The sequence below is a fragment of the Protopterus annectens genome, chromosome 5.part0 (genome assembly GCF_019279795.1).
Source record: "Protopterus annectens isolate FY-2018-M chromosome 5.part0, PAN1.0, whole genome shotgun sequence".
Taxonomy (NCBI): Eukaryota; Metazoa; Chordata; order Ceratodontiformes; family Protopteridae; genus Protopterus; species Protopterus annectens.
Window position 1 is genome coordinate 289395691 of NC_056735.1, and position 19288 is coordinate 289414978.

General features: G+C 45.5%; 1 protein-coding gene across 1 annotated transcript in view; it reads right to left on the minus strand.

Annotated features, from left to right (window-relative positions):
• Window positions 1-19288, minus strand: part of EIF1AX (eukaryotic translation initiation factor 1A X-linked) — a 312415-nt gene that overhangs the window by 147045 nt on the left and 146082 nt on the right. The window contains exon 4 of the mRNA XM_044072274.1: window positions 5989-6039. Coding sequence (XP_043928209.1) covers window positions 5989-6039 — 51 coding nt within the window. The remainder of the gene's footprint in view (window positions 1-5988; window positions 6040-19288) is intronic.

Below are 19288 nucleotides of genomic sequence, written 5' to 3' on the forward strand. Positions count from 1 at the left end.
AGAGGGCCAATTCCTGGAAAATCTAGGAGGCTGAACTTGCAAGAAGTCTTTTACAGTCTGCATAGATTTTGCCTTTTCTTCCATCTTTTTAATAACTTCCTCAGCCTTAGATCCAAAAAGAACATCATGTTGAACAGGGGCATCTAATAACTTTAGCCTTAACCTGTTCAGGTAAACTTTGTTCACGGAGCCAGGCATGTCTCCTGATAACAGTACCAGAGGCTGCAGCCCTGCAAGAAGCATCCAAAGCATCAAAGCCACAATGTAAACTATGTTTGTTCACTTGTTCAGTAGCATGCAAGACATCCTGAAGTTCCTTATCCTCTGCACATGCAGGAAGGGAAGCAAGCTTTTGCTTTAAAACAGACAAAAGAAATTGCTGATACTTAAACATATGAAACTGGCAATTTAAAGCCCTTACAGACAGGGTAGCAGAAGTATATACCTTTTTTCCCCACCTGTCTAAAGCACGAGAATCCTTCTCAGAGGGAATAGGATTTTTAGAAGTAGCAACCTTAGCAGCCTTAGAGCCCTGAGAAATAGTTTCAGGATCCGCAGAAGGGCTCTTAAGTATAAATGAGAGTCAGGAACCCTATAAAATCTATCAGGCTTAGATGGAGCAGGAGGCATGGAATCAGGATTCAAATTAGCCTCAGAAAAAGCATCATCTACAATGTCCAAAACAGGAGGGATAGCTAAAGGCCTATGCTGAGGAAGAAGAAGAAATTCTCTAAGCCTCTTCTTGGAAGCAGAATACTCCTGACCTTCCCAATGAAAATGTTCCCTCATCTCATGCAAGGTTTCCCCAAAAGAGAAATCCTCAGGCGGAGAGGCAGAGGGTAAGGAGTCCTCAGCATCCGAATCCTCATAAGGAGGAAAAGAATAGTCCTGATCTGAAGGAGACAGAAGATACAGAAGCCTGATCAGAGGAATCCAGAGGAACATCCTGTCGAGGCCTTCTCAGGAGGGGGGTGAGAACCCCTAATCATTGTAAGCAAATCTTCAGCCATCTTTAATAATGGTTTCTGTGTCCTGGGAGTAGATTCAGAAGCAGCTTGAGCAGGAACTTTAGACTTAACAGGAGTCTTTGTCTTTGCCTTTGAAATAGTGATGCGAGTAGGCCTGAAAACCCCCTCAGAAGCCGGTACCTGCACAGCGGTTCCGGACCCATCTGAGGGAGCGACGTCCGAAGGTCCTGCAGCAGTTAAAATAGTAGGCCTTGATGGCTCCCCATGGGAGTCCGTATCGGCCATCGGTTCAGAAGTGGCGGACGACAGGGGCTGCAAAAGCGCCTCACTGACGACAGCCGAACCGGACGCTGGCTCCAGCTGCAATGAGTCCTGTTTGGACCTCGGAGGCCTGTCTTTGTGCTTCTTTTGAATTCCGGTAGTGTCCGACGACATTCTATAATTGAAGCGTCTGCCAAAATAATTGAGAGCCCAATCGTACCTGCACTTGATAGTACGAGAGTTGAACCTGGCACAGAACCGACAACAAGAAACGTCGTGGTCAGGGCCTAAGCAAGGTAGACAGTAAGAGTGGAAATCTTTATGAGGTATTTGTTTCCCACACGTTATGCAATTATTAACTTTTTCTGACATCGGAGGAACAAGAAAAAGATTCCCCAATGGGGTACTTAGCTTTGAGAAGAGAAGTAAGAACTTCGGACCGACAACAACAAAATACGCTTGCTCGAAGATCGCCAACCAACTACTTGCGAGCTGCTTTCCACCGCACGGCAAGAAAGACTGGAGAAGATGGCGTCGGCTGAGGGCTATGTACCAGAGCGTACTGACGTCAGGGTACTAGCTTGTACAGCCGACGCCGGACCCAGACTTTGGGATTCTGGCCGACCTCGGGCTGCCTGCCGGCAGGAGCACCCTACAGTTATGACTGCAACAATGAAACTGTAAGAACATCGGGTGGTAGGTCCGATGCAAGAATTGCTCAAAGCAAGCACCCTCACCACCACCTGGAAAGCAGGCTTGCCTGAAGAGGAATGGGAGCCTGGAACCGAAGAAATCAATTTCGAACCGGGGTCATACCCCGCTCCATGAAGTCTGTTCCCGGGGACACAGCCTCAAGCAAAACCAGGGCGGGAGTCACCCTCGAACCTGAAGACGGAACCGGTGACACAACCGGAACAGTGGGTTCCAACGGAACCAACAGCCAAAGGGGCCTCGGAGCCTCAGACACAGTCATCGGCGCCGAGACAAGGAAGTCCTCTCAGACCTCGGAAGTAGGAGCCTCGGAACAGAGGGGTCCAAGGGAGGAGAATACATGGGGGTGGCCGGGGCAATGGGCCCAAAACCCGGAGTGGGATGGGCTCTAGGAAAATTTGCAAGTTCACTGGCGATCAGCAGCTGATCAAAGAGGCGCACCGCATCCACTTCAGATAGGCTCCTGATGGACCTTACAGATGCCCGTGAGAGGAAATCAGGCAGGTCCAAAAAGGGGTTGAAAGCTTGTCCGGAAAAGGGATCCACAGATAGGGAGTACTGGGTCTGTGATTCACTGAAAAATGGCACCGAGAATTACAGTTTAGAAACCAGCAGCAGTGGAATAATCAGGGCCAAGAACGGGCTCGGAGCCAAAGTCACAGCTGGGATGGTCATCAATAGCGGCTCCAAAGATGTTGTCAGAACAAACATCGGAGCGGAGATGGGGGAACATCGGTGCAGAGGTAGAGATAGGCAAACTGGTCGGAACAGAGCCGTAGTAGTCTGCGTCAGGATTGGTGCCAATGAGGCAATCAAAGCAACTTCTGTATGTACCACTGGAGCCAAATTCTGACCAGAGGTGGTCGGAAACGAGAAGGCAATTCGATGCTCAGACGTCTTATGGGCCTTGTGCTTATGAGGCTTGCCCCCATCATCGGCCGGTGAAGAGGGGGTCAGAATGAGGACTTTTGTCCACAGATGGAGGGATTGAAGCCCCCCCCCCCCACCGATGCAGAAATAGCCTCCAAAAAACGGAAGCAGGCCCTTGAGTATTACTTTTCTTTCAGCATCCGCTGACTGAAACTGGCACAAATATCACAGGGAAAATGCATCAAATAAGAAAAGTGCCGTCAATGACCAAAACCAAGTGCTCTGCACTCTGATGGCATACCAATTAAGCACAAAGCAAGCAAAATCTTCCCGGAACGATTTATTGCAACAATAAAGGCTCTCCAAAACACATTAATGATAAGTTCAGCAATGTTTTTATCTCCAACTTCTTCAGATAAAAGTTAAAGCATCAATCCTCCTATATTACAGGGAGGTTTCGCCGATAAGTGCGGAACCCCCCAAACAATACAGACATTCCACATGCAGATTGCTATTATGTAATTTACCACTGCAAGAAGAGCAGTGTTTTTAAAACCTGTAATCCCTTTCTTTTCAGACATAAAAGAAAAAAGTACACAACGCTAAACCAGAAGGAAAGTTAGAGGGAAATGCCAACACTGGTATAGGGAATACCACAAGGGTAAAGAGGGCAAATACCAACAATAGTACCAAAAGACAGATATCTATGGGTAGAGCTGAGTGAGTAATTACAGAAAAAAAAATAACTTTGACAAGAAAAAACTCAAATACTTATAAAATTTAGAAGAATATACACTTAGCTTGACAGCTCTGTGAAACGCTGCTATATGGCTGCTCAGCAAACGAGATCTGGGTTAACTGAGTGAAGGGCATTGTGGGTAGCAGCTTAGCTCGAGAGTTTATGGTGCACGCAAGCTTGGTATAAGGCCGACTCGGTTCAGCGGGCTCGGAACCGAACCCCATCAGTGATGAATAGGAAGATTAACAACTTCAGAGTTGTTCTCAACGCCTGTAGTTCCTTCTAAAAAAAATGACCTACTATCCAAATCACAGCATGGTTTTAGACCTTCCCATAGCACCACCACAGCACTACTGTCTTTCACTAACAGTCAATCACCATAGAAACAAACGACTATTCGTATCCTCCATATTCTTAGACTTATCCAAGGCCTTTGATATGGTTAACCATACTATACTCCTAGAAACTATCTACCCATAACATAAGCTCCTCCACCATATCATGGTTCAGTAACTATTTAGACGACCATCAGCAAGCAGTCCTGTGGCAAGGCCAACTGTCCCCCCTATTACCAGTAGCCACAGGCGTCCCTCAAGGGTCTATCCTCGGTCCTTTGCTGTTCTCACTTTTTACTAACCAGACAGCCTCACTCTCTCAGCCTCAGTAGTGCAATACGCAGATGACACCACCCTAAAAGAGCTTCAAACCATAACTCAGAATAACTTTTCCTAGTAGAATCATGGTTCACTAACATCAAACTTGTTCTTAATCCCAAAAAGACAAAACTCATTCTCTTCAGTCCTGGAAAATCTCACCTTCTAAACAATGACTTTACTATGAAATCTAAAGACAATGTAAAAATCAACCCAACCACACACACTAAACTGTTAGGTGTTGAAACTGACAATCTGAAATTCATCATACACATAGCCCAAACAAAGAAAGTTAACAAAAAGCTTTGTCTCCTTTATAGGAGCAAACAGTTCCTCACCAAACATACCAAAGCCACTATTGCAAGGACACGCCTCCTACCTATTCTCTTTTAAGCCTCCCCAATCTTTACCAACCTTCGCAACAGCAAACATAATGGAATCTTCTTACAAGACTGCCAAGTTTGTCACAGATCCCTCTCACAGATCCCGTCACTGCCTTGCCCTCAACCAACTAAATTGGCTTGAGCTACCTCAGCTACTCCTACTCAACTAACTCTTAATAGCACACAAGCTCTACTACCTTCCAGAAAAAAACCCAGCACTTAATTCATCCCTATACCACCACTAGAGCCTTAAGATCCAATAAATCAAAACTTCATCAATGTCCAACAAAAATGAAGCTGGGAAATCTCTCTGCCTGCTCCACTGCCAACATCTGGAAATCACTCCCAAGCCAGTTAACTTCCACCACCTTCTATCTCCAATTTAAAAAAACTCCTCAAAACCCATTACTTAAATAAATGGCTTTGCTCATGCTACTCCCCAGGTTAATCCATACTCTGCACTGTTGCTAGGAGTCTGCCAAGATCAAACTATTCCAATGAGAAGTCCTTTACAGAGCCAGTCGACCTGTTTAACTAATATAAAGTTCTGAACAGAATGAGAAACCTCTTCTAGTGAAAGAAAAATGTAACTAATGTTTTTCTTGCATGCATCGTTCAATAGAAACGACCTAGAAATTAATGCTTGCCTATGTATGCCTATTTTTATTCTTGTATGTATACAATCTTATTGTCATGTGGAGCTTTTTGACGCGTGTCCAGTCGGACTTCCCTGGTTAACAAATGCAGCAAAATAAAATAAATTATACCTTCAATATTTAATTCTCTAAAGCAGACTAATCTAATGCACCTTCACTGTTACAAACTAAGGTCTGCAACTAGGTTGCGGCTAAAAACTGGACCCATGTATCTGGTCCACTTAATGTGAAAGCATGAAATGAACCACTATTAAACATTAGCAATTTAAGAATCTATGTCAAGAGATTACCTGATAAGTGGGCCAGCAGATCATGCCTCGACTACAGTCAAGGAATCCCAAATTCTATAAAATATTATGGCTCCCAATAGTACAAGCAGAAGAGGATGCAAAGGAGAAGGCAGAAAGGAGTTGGCCATAGACTGCACATGCCCTCTCAGAGAAAGGCCTGTGATGCAAATATGCAACCAGATGTCCCACGTACCTGACAGCAATCAGGCTTAAGCTTTGGCAGATGAGGGTCGCCTGAGGTGGAGGATCCCACATGTCAGAATACTGCAACACGAGAATAGAAGGTCATCACAAAATACCCTCATGGCTGCCTCAATCTCCCCCAACAACACTTGCTCTACCACCAATGAAATTCCTGGGTGAAGGGAACAAAATGAAGAGATATGACTTGGGGGAGGGGGTGGACCTGATGGTTGGCAGGCAGGAGGAAAGCTACACAGCAAGGGGGGGGACTTACCTGATAATCTCTTAATCCAACCAATATAATATCGGATGTATTTATCCAAACCTGAAAAACAAAGACAAATTTAAACAATTACCTACTACTGCGCAATGGACCACTTAACTTCCTAACAGCAAAGTGCAAATATAAATCAACACAAAAAACTTGCAAGTTTTTCATTAAAGGTTTAAGTACAAAATTGAAATTAAAAGTGTTAACAGTACAAAGTTAGAGTGCAAATATCCGCTGCCTCATAACATGAGATGGCAAAAGCAAATAATCTTTAAAACCACAAGACAATACATCTGTAAAAGATCTAAACTACACTTCTTAAATGAAACACTAATTTGGGCCACTGCAGACTCTACAATCATAAAAGGAGGATAGTACTGCTAGTGGCTTTGTTACACTTATTTACTAGAAATTTGTTATACTTTTAACGCTCACATGAAAGCATCGCAACAATTTTACATAAAAAAGTTATGTACTCACCATAACGTTCCATGTTTGTTGTCCATCTCGCCATTCATTCTTACGATGATGGGTTCGGAGTCTATCCTCTGCTCCAACTCAGCCGAATACTTAACTGAAAGTCTCAAGCCTGGCTCGTGGCAAGAAGGTATCCCACAATGCAGTGGTATAATTCCAAAGATCTTGTTTGCTGCTACTACTGAACAATATGTACATTATATACATATCTACAAACATATACATATACATATATCCAAGTCCATACTATACGCACTGGAAGGAGAAACAAGTGGAGACAAAACTCCTGAAAGTAGTAAAATATCTACCAGGTCCACCAGGAGTCTATGGCAGGGGGAAGGAGGGAGGGTTCGTAAGAATGAACAGCGAGATGGACAACAAACATGGAACGTTATGGTGAGTACATAACTTCTTTATGCTAGGACAACCTATCTCGCCTTCATTCTTACAATGATGGGACAGCGTCCCTAGCACCTTTACCCTCAGTGGCTCACGGGAGTATACCTTTAAACACAGTGGAACCAAAGGATGCCCTGTCCCTGGAGCCCAAATCCACTTTGTAATGAGTGCTAAAGGTATGTGGAGTAGACCAAGTAGCTGCTGCACAATTATCAATGGGAATTCTGGCTTGAAAGGCAGAGGACGTAACCATTGCTCTTGTGGAATGAGCCTTCACTTTGAAAGGTAAATCTTTGTGATTTGAGTGACAGATGAATGCAATACAACTTGAAAGCCAATTGGAAAGAGCACTGAGGTGAGAAGGATGAGAGAAGGATACAAATAATTGGTCAGATTTTCTGAAGTCTTTGGTCCTATGCAAGTAGATTCTGAGTTGTTTATGCACGTTCAGTTGATGTAATTTGTACTCGGCCTTGTTGCTATGATTAGGAAAGAACACTGGAAGTTCTACAGAATGATTTATGTTGTTTGGAGAAGAGTCTTTAGAGAGAAAGGATGGGTTTGAACGCAAGGATACCCTATCCTTATGAAAAATCAAATATGGTGGTTTAAAAGAAAGCTTGCAACTTTGATGCCTTCTAGCAGAAGTTACAGCCACTAGAAAAGTACAGTTTTGTACCTACCATAAATGTAGATGTCCGATAGGTATGCATCTGCAGTCCTAACATATGGGTTGTCCTGCCTCAGGCAGCCCTTCGGTCGGCCGGATTCCAAAGTCTGGGTCTGGCCTCGGCTGATGTCGCACTTCACCCGACGTCATAGCTGCTAGGGTATAAAGGCATCAGCCGACGCCATTTTCCTCTGTTTCTTGCCCCAGATGCCAGGTGCCCTCAAGGAAGGCTAAATTTGGATAAATGCAGACAATTCCAAACAGTAGAGAGCAAAAAATATATATACATATATACACACAAACAAATACACCATAATAGATTCCCCCAGCTAGCTAAAGGAGGGGTAAGTACCCTAGGAATACCACAGAGGGGAAGGAGGGTGGGTAATCCTGACTGCAGATACATACCTATCGGACATCTACATTTATGGTAGATACAAAACTGTACTATGTCCTTCAAGGATGCATCTGCAGTCCTAACATATGGGTAGAATACCATAGCCAAACTGGGGGAGGAGGCACTAAGATAATGATGAAGTTAAGATCCCTTGCAAAACAGCAGTTGCAAAACCTGCTCGGGATCTGGAGTATAAAGGAAGATTATAATGCTTGGCAAATGTATGCACGGAGCTCCAAGTAGCAGCTTCTAAAATGTCTTTGGTAGCCACTCCTCGTAGGAAAGCTGTAGTTGTGGCTGCAGCTCTTGTGGAGTGAGGCCTGATATTTTCAGGAGTAGTCTTTCCATGAAAAGAGTAGCAGAATCTAATGCAATTTCCTATCCATTTTGAGATTGTCTGTTTTGAAATTGCTTTTCCTTGCACTCCTGTTGCATATGCTACCAGAAGCTGGTCAGTTTTTCTGCTGAGCTTAGTTCTGTCCAGATAGTAGCGCAATTGTCTGTGCACATCCAAGGTGTGTAGTAGTCTTTCCCCCCCCTGTTCTGTGGGTTGGGGAAGAATGTAGGTAAATGAACAGCCTGGTTCAATGATACCCTGGAGACCACCTTTGGCATAAAAGTAGGATTAGTTCTCAGAGACACTCTATCCTGATGGACGATAAGGAAGGGCTGGACTGCCATTAATGCCTGTATCTCAGATACCCTTCTTGCTGAAGTGATTGCTAGCAGGAATGCAGTTTTCCAAGATAAGTACTGCACGTCTGCTGTTGCTGCTGGTTCAAAAGGGGGAAGTGTTAATTTTTCCAGCACAAAGTTGAGATCCCATGCGGGTAGAGGTGGTTTCCTTGGAGGCTTTACATTTTTGATTCCTCTCCAGAACTGCCTGAGTAGAGGATGAGAGAAGACAGGAGGATCCATGTTGTACTCTGCTGAAATTGCTGATGCATGAATCTTAATGGAGTAGGACAGGCCATTGTGGAACAGTTCTGCTAAGTATTCCAGGATGTGTGCTATGTTTACCAATGAGACATTTTCTCCCTTTGCTGCACTCCAAATGAGGAATCTTTTCCATTTGGCTGAATATGTTTTCCTTGTGGAGGGTCTGCGAGCCTCCAGGATAATGTCCTTAACCCTCAGAGACAAATCTGGTTGATTTTGTTTCATGCAATATTCAAAGCAGTTAGCTGCAGTGTTTTCAAGTTTGGATGCAGGGTCTTGTAGTTGTTCTGTGTTAGAAGTAATGGGCATAGCGGTAGAGGCCATGAGCTTGCCCGAGACATGCTTCTCAGTAGTGGGTACCAATGTTGTCTTGGCCAGTCTGGAGCTATCAGGATTACCTTTGGCTGCTCCTCTCTGATCTTCAGTAGAACTTTGTACATCAAAGGAAGAGGTGGAAATGCATATGCTGTCAGGTTTTTCCAGCTGAAGGAGAGGGAGTCCACCCTCCAGGCAAGTGGGTGGTATACTCTTGAGCAGAATTTCTTCAATTGGTGATTGTGTGGGGAGGCGAACAGATCTATCTCTGGCATTCCCCATTTCTTTGTTATGGTTTTGAAGATATCTGGATGCAGCATCCATTCGTGAGCATCCGTGGTCGTTCTGCTTAAGGTGTCTGCTAGTGAATTTTCTTTTCCTGGTACAAATCTGGCCTGCAGTTGAATGTTGAGATTCAGGGCCAAATTCCACAGGTCCATTGCCATCCGGCATAGAGGGTATGAGTGTGTACCTCCCTGTTTGTTGATGTACCACATCACTGTGGTATTGTCCGTCCTTATCAGCAGGTGACCTTGTTGGAGGAATGGCCTGAATGCCTGGATTGCATGTTTCACTGCCAGCATCTCCTTTAGATTTATGTGTAGATTCAGCTGGGTTTTGGACCATAGGCCTTGTATACACCTGTCTTCCATGTGCGCCCCCCAGCCTAGGTCTGAGGCGTCCGTGGTGATGGTCTGGCTTGGGTGTGGTTTGTGTAAAGGCAATCCTCTGTTTATCTGACAGGCCTGAGCCCACCACAGGAATTCTTTTTTCAGGCATGGAATAATTGGAATCTGGGCTTCTAGACTGTGCTTGTGTTGAGACCATACATTCCTTAGGTACCATTGCAACTTCCTCATATGCAGCCTGGCATGTGGGATCAATATTATGCAGGATGCAATGTAACCCAGGGCTTGCAGGACTTTCCTTGCAGTAAGCTGAGTTTGTGTTGTTAATGCCATGAAATAGACTGGTAGTTGCTTTTGTTTTTCCTCTGTGAGAAAAGCCATCTGAGTTGTTGTATCCAGTTCTGCACCCAAAAATGTTATCCTTTGGGATGGTACTAGCCTTGACTTTTGAATGTTGACTGTGTATCCCAAGACCTGCAGCAGTTGTATGACACTGGCCAAATCCTTTGTTAATTTTGTCTTGTTGTCCGCTTGTATTAGGCAGTCGTCCAGGTACGGGTAAATTTGAATTCCCTGAAGCCTGCAATGAGCAATTACTGATGCCAGGCATTTTGTGAATACTCTGGGCGCAGTAGATAAGCCAAAGGGCAATGCTGACAATTGATAATTCTCTGATCCTGCAAGAAATCTGAGGTGTCTTCTGCAATCTGGTCGTATAGGGACGTGCAGGTATGCCTCCTTGAGATCTAGAGTCACCAGCCAAGACTCCTTGCCCAACATGGGAAGAAGTTGCTGGAGGGTCAGCATTTTGAATTTTGGAACAATGAGGTATGTGTTCAGTGCGGACAAGTCGAGAATAGGCCTCCATTGATTTTCTTTTCTTGGTACAAGGAATAGTCTGGAGTAAAATCCTTGGCCTTGTTCCATAGATGGTACCTTTTCTATTGCTCTCATCCTTAGTAAATTGATGATTTGTTTTAGAGCCTCTGTTTTTTGGCTTGGTGGAAGGTTTGGCATTCCTCTCTTTTTTGGTAGAGTGTGGAAGTGAAACCTGTAGCCTTTGTCTATTGTTTGTAAAGTCCATTTGTCTCCTGTAATACAATGCCAGTTGTCTGAAAATAAGGCTAGCTTTCCGCCCAAGGGTGCTTCCAGTTGTTCCCTGGTAGGCGGAATCAGAGCCAAGTCATTGTGTCTGTCCTGTGGAAGTGGTTGTAGTCGTAGCTGTGGCAGCACTTCTCTGGTTGGCAGATTGCCACAGACGACCCCTGTAGGCACCCCTAGATTGACCTCTGCCTCTTGGGCGTCTATTTCTGCCTCTCTGTGCTCCGGAGGTGTCTGGAAAGGACCAATTCTTTGAAGGCCAATTTCTGCTAAACCTCCGTGGTTGGACCTGCAAAAAATCCTTGACTGTTTGGACAGATTTTGCTTTTTCTTCCACTTTCTTTAGAACCTCCTGTGCAGGGGAGCCAAACAAACTTTGTTTCTCCATAGGAGCATCTAGGAGTTTTGACTTAACATGGTCTGGTAATGATTGCTCTTTCAACCAGGCATGCCTTCGAATTACTGCTCCAGTCATAGCTGATCTAAAAGAAGCCTCCAGTGCATCATAGCCACATTTAAAAAAATGATTACTGACCTGCTGAGAGTTATGTACCAAATCCTGAAGGGACTTGCGGTCTATAGGTTCAGGAGAGGACAGTTTTTTATTTAGCTGGTCTAACAGAAATTCCCGGTACTGAATCATGTGAAATTGACAGTTTAAAGCCCTGGCCGAAAGAGTAGCAGATGTATAAACCTTTTTACCCCATCTCTCTAATGCTCTAGATTCCCCATCAGAGGGAAGAGGGTTTTTGGCAGAGGCAGCTGCAACACCTTTAGGGCCCTGAGAAATGGTTACTGGGTCTGCAACATGAGCCTTATACAAGTGGTAGCGAGTGTCCGGGACCCTGTAATATCTGTCAGGTTTGGCAGGGGCCAGAGAAAGAGAATCAGGGGCAGTACTGGCATCATTATATGCATCATCCACAACTGGTAGTACAGGGGGTATGGCTAAAGGCCTATGTTGTGGTAAATGTAAAAAGGTCCTTAGCCTTTTCCTTGAATCTGAAAAATCCTGGCCCTGCCATTGGAAATGTTCCCTCAGAGTGCAGGGTTTCTCCAAAAGAAAATTCTTCAGGAGGGGAAGCAGAAGGAATGGAGTCTTCTGCATCAGAATCCTCATAAGGAGAATATGGGCCTTCCTGATGGTCAAATATCTGAGCCATCCGAGGAATAGTCTGTAGAGAGAGGTTCAGGGGGTTCAGTCCTAGGCCTCTTATCTGGAGGAGGTTGAGAGGCCCTGTCTGGGTGAGGTTGGGATCCCCTGATCAAAGAAATAAGATCCTCAGCCAGGCTGAGTATCTGGGAACTAGAAGTAGGCCTGTGAGAGGGAGCTTTTGTAGGCAAAGTCTTAGAAATTTTGGCTGCTTTAGCCCTGGCAAAGGCCTTGACAGACAGAGGCAGGGGGTCTAGCAGCCCCACGTGCAGGAGTAGAGATGTCTAAGGGAATAGTATCTGACAAATCCTGGGTGCCTGCTTCTGTAACAGTGATTTCTGTAGCCGATTCAGCCATGGCCTGTGTGGCCTCGGTTATCGGTGGCCTGCTTTCGGCCGAAGGGAGAACCGAGGACTCTGTTTCAGCCGAAACAGACACTCGCGGTTGGCCTAACCGTGGTTTCAGCCGAAACCGCGGACCGCGAGTGTCGGTCCTTTTCTTTGCGCTTTTTAGCCAATTGTGTAGTCGGAGTCTCAGACGGCATTTTATATGCAAAAGCGGAACCAAAAAACTCTTCGGCAAACTCCGACCGACGTCTAAGCGTCCGTCGGTTGAAGGAAGCACAGGCTAGACAAGCTGATACGTCATGGTCTGGGCCTAAGCAAGGAAGGCAGTAAGAGTGGAAATCCTTATGAGGTATTTGTTTCCCACAATTTAAACAATTATTTACTTTGTCTGACATCGGCTGAGGCAAGAAAGAGTCCCCAACGGGGTACTTAGCTTTTTAAGAAGTCTTCGGTAGTAGAAATCTCTGGATCTGACCGACCGGCACTTGCGAACAGCTTCTGCTTCAGGCACCGCGCGGCAAGAAAGACTGGGGAAAATGGCGTCGGCTGATGCCTTTATACCCTAGCAGCTATGACGTTGGGTGAAGTGCGACATCAGCCGAGGCCAGACCCAGACTTTGGAATCCGGCCGACCGAAGGGCTGCCTGAGGCAGGACAACCCATATGTTAGGACTGCAGATGCATCCTTGAAGGACATCAAGGCCTTCCAGGAAAGGAACTTGAGGTCTGAAGATGAAGAGTGCTCAAAAGGTGGTAACGTGAGATGATACAAAAATTTAGATCCCAAGGAGAAAGGGGTTCTTTAAACGGAGGTCTTAATAAGGAGGCACCTTTTAAGAAGGCTCTACACAAAGTACAGTTTTGTACCTACCATAAATGTAGATGTCCGAGAGGTATGCATCTGCAGTCCTAACAAATGGGTTGTCCTGGCCTCAGGCAGCCCTTCGGTCGGCCGGATTCCAAAGTCTGGGTCTGGCCTCGGCTGGTGTCGCACTTCACCCGACGTCATAGCTGCAGTTCTTCGGGTATAAAGGCATCAGCCGACGCCATTTTCCTCAATGTTTCTTGCCCCAGATGCCAGATGCCCTCTAGGAAGGCTAAATTTGGATAAATGCAAATGTTTCCAAACAGAGAGCAAATAGAAATAAACATGTATATACATATATACAAACAAATACACCATAATAGATTCCCCCAGCTAGCTACAAGATGGGCAAATAGCTAGCTACAAGATGGGCAAATACCCTAGGAGTACCACAGAGGGGAAGGAGGGTGGGTAATCCTGACTGCAGATGCATACCTCTCGGACATCTACATTTATGGTAGGTACAAAACTGTACTATGTCCTTCAAGGATGCATCTGCAGTCCTAACAAATGGGTAGAATACCACAGGCAAACTGGGGGAGGAGGCCCTAACAAGATTATGGTGTAGTTAAGATCCCTTGCAAAACAGCAGTGGCAAAACCTGCTCGGGATCTGGAGTATAAGGGTAGATTATAATGCTTGGCAAATGTATGCACGGAGCTCCAAGCAACAGCCTCTAAAATGTCTTTTGTAGCCACTCCTCGTAAAAAAGCTGTAGTAGTGGCTGTAGCCCTTGTGGAGTGAGGTCTGATATTCTCTTGAGTTGCCTTTCCATGATAAGAATAACAAAATCTAATGCAATTTCCTATCCATTTTGAGATTGTCTGTTTTGAAATTGCTTTTCCTTCCATGCCTGTGGCATATGCTACCAGAAGCTGGTCAGTTTTTCTATTGTTCTTGGTTCTGTCCAGGTAGTAGCGCAATTGCCTATGCACATCCAAGGTATGCAGCAGTCTTTCTCCCCTGTTCTGTGGGTTGGGGAAGAATGTAGGTAGGTGGATTGCTTGGTTTAAAGATACGCTGGAGACCACCTTTGGCATAAAGGTAGGATTAGTTCTCATGGACACTATCCTGACGGAAGATAAGGAAGGGTTGCACTGCCATTAATGTCTGTAATTCAGAAACCCTTCTTGCTGAAGTGATTGCAAGCAGGAAAGCAGTTTTCCATGATAAGTACTGTAATTCTGCTGTTGCTGCTGGTTCAAAAGGGGGAAGTGTCAACTTTTCTAGCACAAAGTTCAAGTCCCATGTAGGCAATGGTGGCTTCCTTGGTGGCTTTACATTTTTGATTCCTCTCAGAAACTGCCTGAGTAGAGGATGAGAGAAGACTGGAGGATCCATGTTGTATTCTGCTGAAATAGCTGACGCATGAATCTTAATGGAAGAGTAAGACAGGCCATTGTGGAAAAGCTCTGCTAAGTATTCCAGGATGTTAGCTATGTTTACCAGTGCTACATTTTGCCCTTTTGCTGCACTCCAAAAGAGATATCTTTTCCATTTCGCTGAGTAAGTTTTTCTTGAGGGTCTGCGAGCTTCCAAGATAATGTCTTTAACCCTTTGAGATAAATCTGGGTTATTTTGTCTTATGCAATGCTCCAAGCAGCTAGCTGCAGTGTTTTCAGGTTCGGATGCAGGGTTTTGAAGTTATTCTGTGTTAGCAGTAAAGGAACCTGAGGTAGAGGCCATGCGAGTTCCCGAGACATACTCCTCAGTAGTGGGTACCAGTGCTGCCTCGGCCAGTCTGGAGCTATCAGGATGATCCTTGTTTGGTCTTCTTTGATCTTCAATAGCACCTTGTGCATCAAAGGAAGAGGTGGGAATGCATATGCTGTCAGGTTTTCCCAACTGAAAGATAGGGAGTCCACCTTCCAAGCAAGTGGGTGGTATGTCCTTGTGCAGAATTTTTTCAATTGGTGATTGTGTGGGGATGCGAATAGGTCTATTTCTGGTGGTCCCCATTTCCTTGTGATGGATTTGAAGATGTCTGGATGCAGCATCCATTCGTGGGCATCCGTGGTAGTCCTGCTTAAGATGTCTGCTAGTATGTTCTTTCCCTGGCACAAATATTGCCTTGAGCTGTATGTTGAGGCTTAGGGCCACATTCCAGAGATCCATTGCCATCCGGCATAGAGGATATGAATGTGTGCCTCCCTGTTTGTTGATATACCACATAACTGTGGTGTTGTCCGTCCTTATCAGCAATTGTCCCTGTTGGAGAAACGGTTTGAATGCCTGAATTGCCAGTTTTACTGCCAGCATCTCTTTTTGGTTTATGTGTAGGTTGAGCTTGTCTTGAGTCCATAAGCCTTGTATGCACTTGTCCGGCATGTGTGCCCCCCAACCAAGGTCTGAGGCGTCTGTGGTGATAGTCTGGCTTGGTTGAGGGCTGTGGAAGGGCAGTCCTTTGTTCAATTGACAGGCCTGAGCCCACCATCGGAATTCTTGCTTCAGGCATGGAATTATTGGAATTTGGGTTTCTAGGCTGTGCTTGTGCTGAGACCATAAATTCCTGAGGTACCATTGCAACTTCCTCATATGCAGTCTGGCATGTGGGATCAAAATTATGCAGGATGCCATGTAACCCAGGGCTTGCAGGACTTTCCTTGCTGTAAGCTGGTTCTGCGTTGTTAATGCCATGAAGTAGAGTGGAAGGTGCTTTTGTTTTTCTGCTGTGAGGGATGCCATTTGATTTGATGTGTCCAGTTCTGCACCCAAGAAAGTTATCCTTTGGGATGGCAACAGCCTTGACTTTTTTATACTGACTGTGTATCCCAAGGCTTGCAGTAGATGAATGACCCTTTTCAAGTCTTTTGTTAATTTGTTTTTGTTGTCCGCTTGTAGCAGGCAGTCGTCCAGGTAAGGGTAAATTTGAATTCCCTGAAGCCTGCAATGAGCAATTACTGATGCCAGGCATTTCGTGAATACTCTGGGCGCAGTAGATAAGCCAAAAGGCAATGCTGAGAATTGATAATGCTCTGATCCTGCAAGAAATCTGAGGTATCTTCTGCAATTTGGTCGTATGGGGACGTGCAGGTATGCCTCCTTGAGATCTAGAGTTACCAGCCAAGACTCCTTGCCCAGCATGGGAAGAAGCTGCTGTAGAGTCAGCATTTTGAATTTTGGGACAATGAGGTATGTGTTCAGTGCGGACAGGTCTAGAATAGGTCTCCAATGATTTTCCTTCCTTGGCACCAGGAAAAGTATGGAGTAAAATCCTTGCCCTTGTTCCATAGATGGTACCTTTTCTATAGCTCTCATCCTTTTTAAGTTGTCTATTTGTGCTAGAGCGTTTGCCATTTGATTTGAGGTAGGTTTGGCATTCCTCTCTTCCTTGGTAGAGTATGGAAGTGAAACCTGTAACCTTTGTCTATTGTCTGTAAAATCCATTTGTCTCCTGTAATGCAATGCCAGTTTACTGAAAATAAGGCTAGCTTTCCGCCTAAGGGTGATTCTAGTTGTTCCCTGGTAGGCGGCTTCAGAGCCAAGTCACTGTGATTGTCCTGTGGAAGTGGTAGTGGCTGGGTCTGCAGCAGTACTTCGCTGGTTGTTAGGCTGCCACTGGCGTCCTCTGTAGGCACCTCTGGATTGACCTCTGCCTCTTGTGCGCCTATTCCTGCCTCTCTGTGCTCTGTTGGAGTCTGGAAAGGACCAATTCTTGGAAGGCCAGTTCCTACTAAACCTTGGAGGCTGGACCTGTAAGAAATCCTTGACTGTCTGGACAGATTTTGCTTTCTTCCACCTTCTTAAGCACTTGCTGTGCAGGAGAGCCAAACAAATTGTGTTTATCCATGGGAGCATCTAGGAGCTTTGATTTTACATGGTCTGGTAAGGACTGCTCTTTTAACCATGCATGCCTTCTGATCACTGTACCAGTCAGAGCTGATCTAAAGGAGGCCTCCAGTGCATCATAGCCGCATTTTAAGGAATGATTACTGACCTGCTGTATGTTATGTACCATTTCCTGGAGAGACTTTCGGTCTAAAGGTTCAGGTGAGGACAGCTTTTTAGATAACTGATCTAACAAATTCCTGATACTGAATCATGTGGAATTGACAGTTTAAGGCCCTAGCCGAAAGAGTTGCAGAAGTATAAACTTTTTTGCCCCATCTCTCCAAGGCCCTAGATTCCCTTTCAGAGGGAGTGGGTTTTTGGCAGAGGTAGCCGCTACCGCTTTGGGGCCCTGTGAAACAGTTTCAGGATCTGCAAAAGGAGCTTTATACAAGTGATTATGTGTGTCCGGAACCCTGTAGTATCTGTCGGGCTTAGCAGGGGTCGGAGGGAGTGAATCAGGAGCAGTACAAGCATCATTAAATGCATCATCCACAACTGTAAGTACTGGAGGAATGGCTAAAGGCCTATGCTGTGGCAAATGCAAAAAAGTTGTAAGCCTTTTCCTAGAGTCTGAGAAATCCTGACCCTGCCATTGAAATTGTTCCCTCATAGCATGCAGGGTTTCCCCAAAGGAAAATTCCTCAGGAGGAGAGGCAGAAGGAATGGAGTCTTCTGCATCAGAGTCCTCATATGGAGAATAAGGGTCCTCAGGAGGGTTTGTATTTTCTGATTCGTCTGAGGAGTAATCAGTGGAAACTGGCTCAGGGGGTTCTGCTCTAGGCCTCTTCTCTGGAGGGGGTTGAGAGGCCCTATCAGGGTGAGACTGGGATCCCCTGATCAAAGAAATGAGATCCTCTGCTAGACTAAGCATTTGAGTACTAGAGCTAGGCCTGAGAGAGGGGGCTTTAGTAGGCACGGCCTTGGAAGATTTAGCCGCTTTAGCCCTGGCAAAGGCCTTAACTGACATGGATGCAGGGGGCCTAGCAGCTCCACGTGCAGGAGTAGATACATCTAGGGGAATAGTATCTGATAAATCCTGAGAAACTGTAAGAGCAGGAGGAATTTCAGTAGCAGATTCAGCCATGCTGGAAGAAGCCTCAGTAGTAGGAGGCATGCTTTCGGCCGAAGAACCGCAGACTCCGTTTCAGCCGAAACAGAGACATTTCGGCCGAAACCGCGGACGAGTGTCGGTCCTTTTTCTTACGCTTTTTAGCTAAATGCGAAGTCGGAGTCTCCGACGGCATGATATAAGCAAAAGCGGAGCCGAAAAACTCCTCGGCAAACTCCGACTGACGTCTAAGCGTCCGTCGGTTGAAGGAAGCACAGGCTAAACAAGCTGCTACGTCGTGGTCTGGGCCTAAACAAGGTAGGCAGTAAGAGTGGAAGTCTTTATGAGGTATTTGTTTCCCACAAGTTAAACAGTTATTCACTTTTTCTGACATCGGCTGAGGCAAGAAAGAGTCCCCAACGGGGTACTTAGCTTTTTAGAAGTCTTCGGTAGTAGTAATCTCTGGATCTGACCGACCGGCACTTGTGAACGGCATCTGCTTCGGGCGCCACGCGACAAGAAAGACTGAGGAAAATGGCGTCGGCTGATGCCTTTATACCCGAAGAACTGCAGCTATGACGTCGGGTGAAGTGCGACACCAGCCGAGGCCAGACCCAGACTTTGGAATCCGGCCGACCGAAGGGCTGCCTGAGGCCAGGACAACCCATTTGTTAGGACTGCAGATGCATCCTTGGACATCCTACGTTACATTAAGTTGGAAGTAGAATCACCAATGTGAAAATCTGAAATTGCAGCGAGTTGAACCCTGATGGTTGCTGCAGCTGGGCCTTGTTAAAACAGATCCACCAAAAATTCCAAAATAGAATGAATAGGTGCATCAATGTTCCTGTCTTGAGCCCAAAGGAAAAACCTCTTCCATTTACTAAAATGCAGCTTTCTAGTGGAAGCTTTATGCGAGGACATCAAGATACGTCTAACTGTAGGAGACAAATTGTAAAGCCTGACTTAATTGGGAAGTGGAGCAGCCAAGCTGTCAGTTTTAGGGTGTGGAGAGAAGGATGAAGCTCCCCTGACATACAAGTCAGTAGATCCGGCATTGGGTCCAGAACCAAAGGCTTCTCCTGAAGGTGAGGGCAAAGGAAGGGGAACCAAACTTGGCGAGGCCAGTAAG